Below are 12,580 nucleotides of genomic sequence, written 5' to 3' on the forward strand. Positions count from 1 at the left end.
CAGTTCTTCAAGAATCACCACTCTTCACGGGACTCTACTTTTTAAGGCTAAAGCTATTTTTTGACTGAAGATAATTACTTTGTGCAACGTAGGATTTATGTATTTTAAGGACATCTTCCTTACAAAAATTGTAAGGAAACAAGGTCTTGCCTCCACTTTCATGATGTTTCTATTAGCTGATGTTTGCAGCTTGCTGGAAAATACTGAGGGAATACACTCCTGCCAGGTGAAAACAGCAATTCATAAAGACTGGAGAATCAGTCGTGAGGTGTCAGCACATACTTGTGCATCTACCTTTAGCCTTTTGGACCAGTCAAGCATCTGGTCTAAGTAGATTTTTTGGCTTTCTTCTCAGTGGAAAGAAACTGGTGCCCTGAAGGTGGTTTGCTCTATGCCAGTGCATGCGTCCAAGGTAGGATGAACCACGTTCTGGGAGTCCCGATCTCCTCCTGGAGATGATACCCTGAAGGAAGAGGTCCCCGCCCCAGCTAACACCATTCAGAATGGTTCTCCACTTTCTGAGCAGCAGCCTTTTCCCCACATTTTTCATCACTTCTTCCAGTTCCCACTTCATCTCTCATGAGTTCAGAGTGGATAATTTCATAGAATCATAGAATCACAGGATGGTTTGGGTTGGAAGGGACCTTCAAAAACCATCTAGTCCAACCTCCCTGCCATGGGCCAGGACATCTTTCACTAGATCAGGTTGCTCAAAGCCCCATAAAACCTGATCTTGAACACCTCCAATAATGGGACATCGACAGCTTCTCTGGGCAACCTGTTCCAGTGTCTCACTACCCTTGTCACAAAAAAAATCTTCCTTATATCCAATCTAAATCTACCTTCTTTCAGTTCAAAACCATTATCCCTTGTCCTATCAATACATTTCTCTGAATTACCTTCTGGACAGAGGTTCTTGTCTCTCTCCATTGAAGGAGAGGGAACTCCCTTTAGATGGTCAGCTTGGACAAGACATTAGGAGGGATAAAACCTACCCCAGGAATTTCACCCTTCCCCTGTCTTTGGCTTCTCTGATAAAGGTAGGCTATACAAATACAGGACAGGTAGATCAACAGATGCAATAGTGGTGGCAGTTGTTTGGTCAGAGTATTTATCATAGCTATTAGGAACCAGTCTGATACTTCCAATTCATTTGCCACAGAAAACAGCAAAGCTTTCAGATGCTAATGAATTTCAATATATCCTTGCAAATTAAAGTGTTACCACTTTCTAATTATCATCTGCTAATAATGATCCTCTTCTAGAAGCAATCTAAAGAAAAATTAAAACTCCAGCTTGTCAGAGCATTTGTTTTCATCTCAGTACTTACCAGTGGTTCTCCTCAGGAAAATGTTGTGGCAGAGAAATTACCAAGGAGCCTGCAATTAAGAGAGATTGCAGTGACAAGTCTGACACAATAGGAAGAAGGCTTCAGAAGGGACGTGGAGGGGGAGGGGGCATCTCATTCATTTAGCACCACAAAAACAATGCAAAATGAAGTAATTAATTTGAGGACAGATTGCTTCCTTCACTGTGTCCTGCTGAATGTGTAAACAAAATCTCAGTTGTTCACTAAGTGTTCATGACTTCAACAGAATTAAAGAAGAAACTCAATCCTCCACAATCTGTTAGCATTTTTATTGTCAAATAATAACGTAAGGGTCATTTTAGGGAAGACCAGAGGCTGACTGAACAAAATATCTTGTCTCTTACTGTAGCCAGAAAAGACACATAGGGAAAGGGGCAATGATAGAGTGGCCTCTCCCTGCTAACACTCCAGATTCTAGTCATCGACATTTAGGGGACTTTCTGAAGAGGTTGCACCTGGACCTGTGCTTAGATACCACCATCAGTTGGTCTAGAAACCTCCCTGAACACCTAGTTTTGTCATTCCAGACATCCTGTGCTAATAATTTCCACAATTTCTTCAGCCACAGCATGAAAAAGCATGGTCTTTTTGAGGCCAGAACAGTGTTTTCTGTTCTCTGTGTGCCTTTCCTAATGCATTCCTGTCTTCTAGCTCCCTCCTTGACCACTGCAGAGCACAAAGCTGATCTTTGCAGAAAACTTTTCACAGGAATTCCAAAATCTTTTTCCTGTGAGCTATTTTACAGCTTGTCATTGCATATGGGTAGTTAGGCTTACCCCTTCCCCTGTGAATTCCTCTGTACTTATTGACATCGATTTTCATCTGCCATTTTATCACTCAGTCATCAGCATCCAGCCAGACAAGAAAGATCCAAATTTGGATTTCTTTAGCACCTATTTTTTTACTTAAAAGGGTTTTTTCCCCCCTTTTTTTTTTCCTAAGTAGAGCTACATGTGCAATGCAATCACTTTTAGCAGTTCATCTTCTAGAACAAACCCACCATGTCCCAGTAGCTATTTGCAGCATGATGTTGTGCTGTCACCTCCTCACACTACAAGGTCCTGACATTTCAAGCAAATGTCATCGTGTCACAACTTTCTATAGCACAACTCACTGGTGTGATGCACGTGGTGCTACAAGCCCTTGTTTCTTAAGGGATCTCCGACTATCCAAGAGGAGCCAGCATGATTTCATAACGTATGTATTTCATATCTCAGAGCTTAAAGTTTGGATCTGAAACACTACCTCGGTAGTGGCAGCAGATGTTTTCTCTCAGTAACTGTGAGATTGAATTTTGAGCTGTATGCTGAAAATCTTTAATTCCCTTATGTTCCTATGGAAACATGAGAGGAGCCTTCTGCCAAAGCAAGCCAAGGCCTTTGGCTTTACATGTGTAACATGTGAATTACCCATTTCTGTGCCCATTTGCAGGAGCCAGCTCCCAGCATTGGAACTGTGCCGTTTTCAGAAAGGAAAAACGGAAAGGTCCAATCTAACCTCTACAATCTGCTGCAAAGAAACCATGAGATGCTTCTTTCCCTCTTCTCAGAAGTCATCCATCCAAAGACACTTGTCTGTGGGAGAGCAGGGCTCCTCTCCGTAATTAGATTTGATTCCAAGACAATCAGTTAAGTCAGGAAGGGATTGCAGCAGTTGCCATGTGAGGGGCCCGTGCAAATGGGAATTTAGGGCTTTGGCATGTGCAAATGGGAATTTAGGGCTTTGACAGACTGAAAACTGTTACCCTGCAGAACATCCTAGGAAATGCAAGGCAATTGAGATTGCTTAGTCTCCGTGAAAGAGGGATAAGCAGAGAAGTGCTCTGTGATAAGAACACATGCACATGCCATTGCCCTGGAGCAGGATGATAAGTGGTAACTTTGCTATCCCACTTTAACTTATTTGAGTGTGCAAGCTCTTTGTCTAAGCTGGAATGCAAAATAAAGTTGTGCTCTATCAACTGATAAGAGCTGGCTTGAGAGCCAAAGTACATACAGGTTATTATTACTGTAACTGATTAATCAGAGCAGCCATCAGACCTCAGCATTGAACACTGTGAGCAACTGTCAGCACACAGTTCTGATAAGTCCCATCCAATACATATGGAACTAGCTAAGAGAGAAAATTCTGCCTCATTTAAAATCACATTATCCAGCCTGCCACCCTTCACTGGCTTTTGGCCTGTCACACAGACTAATGGACAGGCGCCCTGAAAAATACTTGTTGTGAACCTAGGGATGGGTAAGAGCCTCTTGTGTTTGACAAAAGCCAATTAAGATCAACTAAACCTTCTATTATGCCTCTTCTGAAAAGGCACATCTACCATATTGTTAAAGAGCTCAGTTGTATTCCTGGTTGTCAAGCAAACACCAACAAACATTGAAGACCTTGCCATTCGGTGGGCAAAATAATTAGAGGAGCAGTAACCTTCAACAGCAGACGCCAGTGACAGGTGACATGTGCCAATATCCTGGGTGACTCATTGAACAGGGCAGCAACTGGGGCACAGTGCTGACAGATCTCATGGCAGGTGAAGACAACTCCCAGAAAGCCATGGATGCCAGCGAGATATCGATGCTTGTACCGCCAGATCCCTCTGCAGCTTTTGACAAAGTTCTAAGATGCAACTGATGTGTTTATATTGTATAGGGAGAATAAATGGCCACCACTGCTGTGGCTTCTCCCGTAGCATTCAGGTGTGCAACGGGAACCTGCCACTCTTCTTCGAGGTTCTTGTTTCGTGGTCCTGCAAAGATCAGTCCTATCTTGGCGTGAATTAAACACAGGTATTGGAATGTAGGACTAGAAGCAACCTTTTGGGTCATTTAGTCCTGTCATCCATTATCTCAGCAATCCTGCCATATAATCCCCTCCAAAATTAATGAACTTCATCTTAAAGGCAGCAAGTAATTTTTTTCCTCAGTGCCCTAGAGGCTATTCTGAAACCTCACTGTTCTGATGGTCAAATATCCAATCCAGGTCAAAATGATGCCCTTCAGACAGGGAGATGCTGCAAAGAACTAAGGAAAGTGCTGACTTTACCTCCTAGCAAAAATACACAGCTCCCATTCAGCTCAGTGATCTGAAACATCAGTTCCCTGACTCCTGACTGACTTTGAATCAACAGATTGCAACTCTCTCTGAATCCGTTCCTTTACCTCAACTCAACGGAGAAGTTTGTTCTTTCTCTCAAACAATTACTTAGTCCTGAGGTTTTCTTGCCATTACTTCCAGGCTAGGTTATCTTCTGTGGGTTTCTCTATGACCAAATATGATATGTTTTTCCACATATCATCCACCTCTGTGGCTTCCAGCCCATGCAATAGTTACAGTGCTGGCTGAAGGCCATGATTTTAATTGCCAAAGCAGGCAGGGGATTAGTCCCTGCTACATGAACGTCTAAAATTTTTGATCTGTGAACTGCTGCATCTGTACTTCACAGCATAGCTCACAGTGGATGAAGACTGAGGGTAAATGTTTCAAACAAGGGGAGCTGGCTGTAAAACAGCCTTTTGGAGAAACAGAAGATCTGATCGCTTCTCAGAAACATTCTCAGAGCTTTCTATCTGAAACAGATTTTCCATCATTTCTGTCACCATAATGACAGCCAAAAAAACATTATAGTGAGGATTCATCTCACCAACTTTATCTGTCTACAGTATAAATGTTTCCTTTGGAGATATTTGCTGTAGTCTCCTTTTATAGTCAATGGGGAGGAAAAGGTGTTTCTAGAAGGATTCATATAATCTCTTATGGATATCTGCTTTAGGGTGATATGAATTGCACCCCAGAAGTAGGTATTTCTCTCCACTGATTGGAAAAGCTCCAGATTCTTGCTTGGATGCACAATACAGATGTCTGCTTTTTGCCAAGTGATTGCCACCCTGCTAGCAAAAGAAACCAAACAGGAAGATCCTACTATTCATATATTCATATATTCCAAGCAGAATTTTCACTTGCACAGAAAAGGGTGTTACAGGCTTCTGCATTCTTTTACTGTTCTTTTACATTCTTTGAGTGTCTTGAAGACACTCAAATATTATGCTGAGCAGCATTCTGCCACCATAGGGTAGATGAGATGGATGACTCTATTAGTATCTGTGGAGTTATTTTTAATTTATACTAGCATAAAAGAGAGGTGAATGGGGCCCTTAACTTCTTATTCCTGCCTTAGTCATGGACTTCCTCTGTGACCTTGTGAAAATTGCTTTATCTGTTATTTTCCCGATATGCAAAATTAAGATGATCACACTCACAGACCGCTATGAGGTCTAATTAGTAAGTGTGAAGCACCGTGAAATTCTCTGATGGAAGATGCAGAGTATAGCTAGCCTGGGATAAAGAGGATTAAAGGAGGTTGTGCTAACGTAACGAATACTTGAGAAATGATGCTTAGGAGGAAGTGAAATGGCGCATACCTGCAGGTGAGGAAACAAGAATCAGCGGTCTGTAACTGGTGGTGGCAAACCTCAAATCCACTGACAGGAGTATGTCTGCAAAGGAGGTTTGGACAACGAAACAGTGTTCAGAAACAGATGAAATATTATAGATCAGTAGGATTATCCTAGGAAAAACCCTTCAACATTTATCTATCTGGAATTTGACTGACCTGACGGATCTTTCGCAGTTTTTCCCATCGCCATTTCTGAAAGATTCACCAGTGTAACATTTTCATGTGCATGGCTTAATATTCATACCATGAGCGATAACACCACATTTCTGAACATGCCAGACACGTAGTTATTAGAAAACCTTTTCCTTTCAGCGGTTCACTGAATGCCATGCCCTTTTCCAGAAGCGAGCAGGGATTTCTAAATCGCATCATGTGCCTGTTGGAAGTGCCTTCGGTGGAATGGTGCCAGTTCAAAGCTCCTGATAACCAGGACTCCCGCATGTCCAACTCTCATCTCATCCCTTTTGAATGCCATAAAATATATTGCTCCCAGCCAAACCAGCAGTCTTACTCTTGTATGAGCATCAAACCAGACTCATCTTCCATTCATCTCATAATTGTCAGGTTGCCGTTCCTTTCTGACTGTCTTGCTTTTTCCATCCCCAGGCATCACTGTGGACAAGTTTGGGCTGATTTACTTTGTGGATGGTACTATGATCAGGCGGATTGATCAGAATGGGATCATCTCAACTGTGTTGGGTTCCAATGATTTGACATCTGCCCGGCCTCTCAGCTGTGACTCTGTCATGGACATTTCTCAGGTACGACAATGTTTTGGTTGGGTTTCTACAGAATAGAAGCCTATGCCTTCACCCTATCTGCATGTCTGTGTGCCTCCCCAGGTTTGACAAAGAGGTAAGGGCTCAAGGAGAATTACATCTGTACATATATTGTGGTATGAAAATGACTGGGTCAAAAAGAAAGATCCTATAAAGACTGAAGGGAAGACCTAACTGACCTAACTCAGAGCTCTCTGGGGAGAGAGATTTTAAAGACGTCCCAGCCACAGAAGAGGCTTCCTTCAGAGCTCCCGATCAGCTGAGACACACAGATTCCTGGGAAGGCAGGTTTCATTAGGCTCATTTCTCAAGAAACTAGTTGCTTTAAACTAAAAAGGCCAGGCAGCCATACTCATTTTAGTAGGGCTATATGCCATGCTCTGTTATAACAACTTAGCTAACCATGGATTTTTTTCTTTGCTTCCCCCCATCCTAATTTGGCCCAGCACAATTTTAGACCTGAATCAAATTAACATCTAGGAAACAGTGATTGGAGGCTGTGGTGCCAAAATTAGCAACAGCAGGAAAACAAGAATCTTGAATTGCATCAGATTGCAAATTGGTTGCAGCTACCATCATGCTGGGCCTTTAAGTCCTGCTGCTTAAAGGTGGAGAGGGGAAAAAAAAAAGAGAGAGAGAGAAAGAAATCTCACTTTGATGGTTGCTTTACTTCTGGATGGTACAGGAGAGAAATCTGTTAAGCCCAGCACTCGATTTTGTGGAGCACTGGCCAACCTGTCAAATTGTGCCAGTTTAAAGATAGTGTCCTTTGAAACCTTTGTGCCACTTGTTGTTTGCCTGGCTACAGGAATTTTGCCCTCTCCTATGAAAATATAGATCATAGCTGGAGGGCTAAGTACTGTTATTCAGCCACAATAGATGCCAATGGGGTTTCCTTTTTGTAACTACCTAGATAATTTCCGTGCTCCCATATGGAATCTGTTCTTGTTGTTTTTCCCTCTAATTTGAAAAGATTATTCTTGCTTCTTTGTAGCTGGTTCCCACTGTCCCCAATTTATGAACAAGCTGAAATTATGAGTTTAAAAGCTCTCATGCCTTTTACAGAAGCAAATTTTGCTGGCCACCTTGTAGTATGTTTCTCATCTTACAGGCATAGTTTTTTCTTTCTTTATCTGAATTTCAGGGGCAGTTACCACAAGACCATTATGGATTTAGGCTTTAAAAATTATTTTCTTGCAGGTTATATGGCTTATATGTATACCAATGTCGTATTTAAACACTTCTGAGATCAGGTAAAATGCATCAGCTGAAGACTCTTTCTTTCCCTTCATAAAATGACAGAAGATTTTTAGATTAACCTGTACTGTGATGGACAGATTAACCGGTACTGTTCTGGACAGACACACCAAAGACAGGTTTAATTTAAGAAAAAACCAAAAACAAACAACCCAAGCCAGGCAAAGAAAACCCAGCTTGGGAAGTAGCTTTTCATCATTTACGGTGGCTAGAAGGGTCTTTTCTGTCAGGTCCCTGAGGCTCCCTGGGACATGAGAACATGAAATATTTAGCTGCCAAAGTTGACAAGGAATGGTTTTTAAGAAATTGAAAATTCCCTTGTCAGTTCAGAATAAACTCTGCTCTTGATGCTAACTCAAAGCTGCAGAGCTTAAAGACCACTGGAAGGGATGGAGGCATGCATTATTAAAGAGAAAACCACAGGCTATAATGTTTTACTACAGGAAGGGTTAAAATAGGCCAGGATCTGAGAAAAGGAAGGAGATTTTGCAAACAGAGAATCAGACTAGGCAGAGCTCAGCACACTGCTTAGCCATGAAAATAAGCTTCACAAGCCCAGCCATTAGAAGGTACAATGAGCTAAATACCTTGCATCTGATGCTGTTTAAAAAAAAAAAAAAAGTTGAAAAGCGATTTAAACATGAATAGAAGCATCAAAACTAAAGCATGACTGTGCGAGAGATGTTCAACTACAGGCTTTAAAAATATGACTCTCCTGTGTGCCTCTAGATCTTACCTGGTTTCTTCTTGTTCTTGGTTTTAAATAAAACCACAGTGAGAGATGGTTTGCTGGACTTGAGCTTGCTAGCATCTACTCCTCTTCCTTCCAATAAGGTTCCCACCTTATAGATGCAAAGTACCCCCCCAAACTTAGACACCTCAGACAAATAAGAAGCAGCAGCAACTGAGATGGACAGTGGGAGAAGAAGGTTTGCAGTAAAGAAACAGGGAGATCCTGGAATTGCACAGCCTTGAGTGTGCCCAGGTCCCAGCGCTCTCCATCACAGCACATCATGCCGTTGGGTACAGAGAAAAAAACACATGGGTGAGGGGAGAATGGCACAAAGTGGCCAGCTTTTCAGTTAACCACTAGATATCAAGTCCATCTCCTCTATCTTAGAGTTGCCTGGTTGACTGAAAGGGAGTATACAACCAGAATAGTTATTCTTTTGAACTGGTTGAAAATCTATTTAAAAGCCTGGCTGGAGGGACCAAGACCATTCTTCAGTTGTTCGTTTCCAATCACCCTTCACACCTCTACTATGGGGAAGATGCACCATTAGGAAAACATTTAAGCATTGGTTGGTTCCCATCAGCACAACATAGACTTTTTTTTTACATAAACCTGAAGTAAAATAAAATAATTTTTTAAATGCTCATTTTACAGTCCTTTGTAAACAAATAAATGACCCTGAATTCTGTTGGCAGAGGTTTCTTAGGTTTGGTAACTGAAAGAGTAGACTCACTTGAAAAGACAGTGTCTTGCAGAAGTAGAGCTAGAAATGGAGATCTTCTAGTGCTCACTCACTTGTGGTGTTACCAGTCACTTTTTTCAGTTTGTGTATATGGATTATCAGTGTAGAACTGTGATATGTCACTATTACTTGAACCCATTCCTCCATTATGCTCAAAAAAATGTAAAAACCACTGTGACGACGCAAGTATTTTATTCTACAAATTGAATTGCCTGAATTTCTTATGAATTGCTATTTTGCATTTTTGCAGCATCAAGCAGAAAATAGGTGGTTATAACTTGGACATATACACATGCTGACACAGCTGCCAGTTTTGTGTCTATCCCTTCTTGTCATTTACCCAGAGGAGCTGGACCACTTGTCTGAAAAATCCTTTAGTAAAAGGATCATTGTTTTGTTTGACTGATTTCATAGCACTTCACACAACAAAATTCCCAATCCCAGGTCTCTGCTATCAGGTCCAGGCTCCATCAACTCAAAGAGCATAGGATGGTTTGGAGAGGGGAAATTCCACTTGAATCTTTGGGTCTTCTTGTTTGTTCCTGTGTTCCCTGGGCACTGATGCCCCTTCCCATGGTCTCTGACACCTCACGATGAGGTGGAGGAGCAGAAAGAAGCCATGGTGCAGAGCAAGAGCTAAGGCCCCTCACTCACACCAGGGCTGGGTCCTCTATGGCCACCACACCAAGCAGTAATAATTAGTTGTGTTTCTTTTACCCTTTCTCCCTTTAATCCATGTTGAAACATCCTCACTGCGATTGATTTACAGCTATCATGCAGTGTAAAAAGGTCTTGCGATAATAATTTCCTTGTGTTGTTTTACCATTAAGGTTCGTCTAGAATGGCCCACGGATCTGGCAGTCAATCCGATGGATAATTCACTGTATGTGCTCGACAATAACGTTGTGTTACAGATATCTGAGAACCACCAAGTGCGCATCGTGGCAGGAAGGCCCATGCATTGCCAGGTGCCGGGCATGGATCACTTTCTCCTTAGCAAGGTGGCAATCCACGCCACCCTGGAGTCTGCTACCGCCCTGGCCGTCTCACATAACGGGGTCCTATATATTGCTGAGACCGATGAGAAAAAGATCAACCGCATCAGGCAGGTCACCACCAATGGAGAGATTTCTCTCGTTGCTGGAGCGCCAAGCAGCTGTGACTGCAAGAATGATGCTAACTGTGACTGCTTCTCGGGGGACGATGGCTATGCCAAGGATGCCAAACTCAATGCGCCATCCTCCCTTGCGGTGTGTGCAGACGGGGAGCTGTATGTTGCTGATCTTGGAAATATCCGAATCCGCTTTATTCGGAAAAACAAACCATTCCTCAACACACAAAATCTATATGAGTTATCCTCACCCATAGACCAGGAACTCTACTTGTTTGACACCAGTGGTAAGCACCTTTATACTCAGAGCCTTACCACTGGAGATTATCTTTACAATTTTACTTATTCTGGAGATGGAGATATAACCCTGATCACTGACAATAATGGCAACTTAGTGAATATCCGAAGAGATTCCACGGGGATGCCCCTCTGGCTGGTAGTGCCTGATGGCCAAGTCTACTGGGTGACAATTGGTACCAACAGCGCACTCAAGAGTGTAACAACACAGGGGCATGAAGTGGCCATGATGACGTACCACGGCAACTCTGGTCTTCTTGCCACTAAAAGCAATGAAAATGGTTGGACAACGTTTTATGAGTAAGTATATTACGAATATTGTGCTGCTGACTTCATTCTGTGTTCTCTGAACCATGAAAGGTTGATAGAATTTAATTCCCTGGACAGAATTATTGTCCAAATAAAATGGCCAGAACAGAGAAGATTAGATCTCACACAAACATTAAATACTAGAAGTAGGTGCGTTAGAGTTTGAATAAGCTCCCTCTACCAAGTCAAGAGTTAGAGTTTCTGCTGAGTTTTTCTAAATCAGCTAAGTAATTTGGACACCTGGTTCTCCTTAACTGTAGTCAAGACTGGGGATTTAGGTTGCATGTCAGAGAATTTTTCTTGGCTTTGAAAGCCTTGGAAGTGTGAAAGTTCCATCAGATCCTCTTTTTTGCAGCTTTTCACCTACTTCCTATGCTGCAGTGTCTTTTTTGAGCTTGTTTGAAATGGCTGCTGTGGAATGACAACTGACAATGACTAATGACAGCTTGCTCAGAAAACGATTCTGTAATTAATGGACTGCTCGGTTTCTATTGTTGTACTTGGCCTCACTAAGCGGTAAATATAGTCCCAGGGCTGTTCAAGACCAGCTCCAAAGAATGTTTGAGCAGAGAGAACACATGGAAAAACCCAGAGATGGCAGTGATTTGAAGATTTGTACTTCTTTTTTGTATTACTGTTAGCAATTCCCTGCTTATAAATACCATGAAGACAACAGACTTCTGATATCAAATAGGAAAAAGATAAATAACTCAATGAAGGGCACCTAGAAGGATGGTCTGCAAATTCATCCTGCTGTTGAGAACCCTTTCCCCTCCCTCTTCCATAGTTTCATTTTTATTTTCAAGTCTAACCTCTTTGAAACGCTCCTTTAGTGCATAATTTCCCATATGGTTTGAATGGTTACATGGAAGTGTTCAGCTACCATAATAATAGACCCATTGTAAGAGTCCAATTTGGCTAGACAGTTCCCAAGATTACAAAGAAAAAAACTGTAAAAAAAAAAAAGAGACTCAGGGAAGGAAAGCTGGCTAAACCCACATATTCGTGTGTTAGACATGCAGTTGCTTTGGTTCTTTCTTTAAAATGTTCCAGGCCAAGTTTCAAATTTCTTTGCTTATTACTATTACTGTTCCTGCCTCAAAAAGAACTGAGGGAAACTCTGTGATGAATCTTTTGAAAGGTTATTTGCATTCCATCAATGTTCTGCTTGCAATTACTATAGCAATATTCCTCGGTGAATCAAAGTTAATACCCTTCCATCTCTTACATTGAATTTGCTTGAGGGAGGCTTTAGGGAGGAAAGATAGGGTGTTTTTTCTCTATAGGAATAAAGCCTGCTATATTGTCAGGACCATTGTGCTAAATCAAGGAGGTATTTTCTTTTTGCAAAGAACCCAATAGTTCCTGTGCTTGAAAACAGATGTAGCCATGGACAGTGAAGCAAACTAAACATTACAGCTAATAATGGTCAGATTTAAACCTCAAACATATTCTTTTACTTAAAAGTGTGACTGAAAATATAAAGGAGAGAAAATGAGACAGAAGCTAACTTACTCTGTGGATATATTT

At 41.8% G+C, this 12,580-nt stretch overlaps 1 protein-coding gene across 1 annotated transcript in view; it reads left to right on the forward strand.

The window, feature by feature from the left end:
- TENM4 (teneurin transmembrane protein 4) overlaps positions 1–12,580 on the forward strand; it is a 355,432-nt gene that overhangs the window by 303,247 nt on the left and 39,605 nt on the right. Inside the window, exons 22-23 of the mRNA XM_075491203.1 lie at positions 6,429–6,583; positions 10,164–11,041. Of these exons, the coding sequence (XP_075347318.1) occupies positions 6,429–6,583; positions 10,164–11,041 (1,033 nt within the window). The remainder of the gene's footprint in view (positions 1–6,428; positions 6,584–10,163; positions 11,042–12,580) is intronic.

Source organism: Mycteria americana, chromosome 1 (assembly GCF_035582795.1).
Source record: "Mycteria americana isolate JAX WOST 10 ecotype Jacksonville Zoo and Gardens chromosome 1, USCA_MyAme_1.0, whole genome shotgun sequence".
In the NCBI taxonomy this organism is placed as follows: Eukaryota; Metazoa; Chordata; class Aves; order Ciconiiformes; family Ciconiidae; genus Mycteria; species Mycteria americana.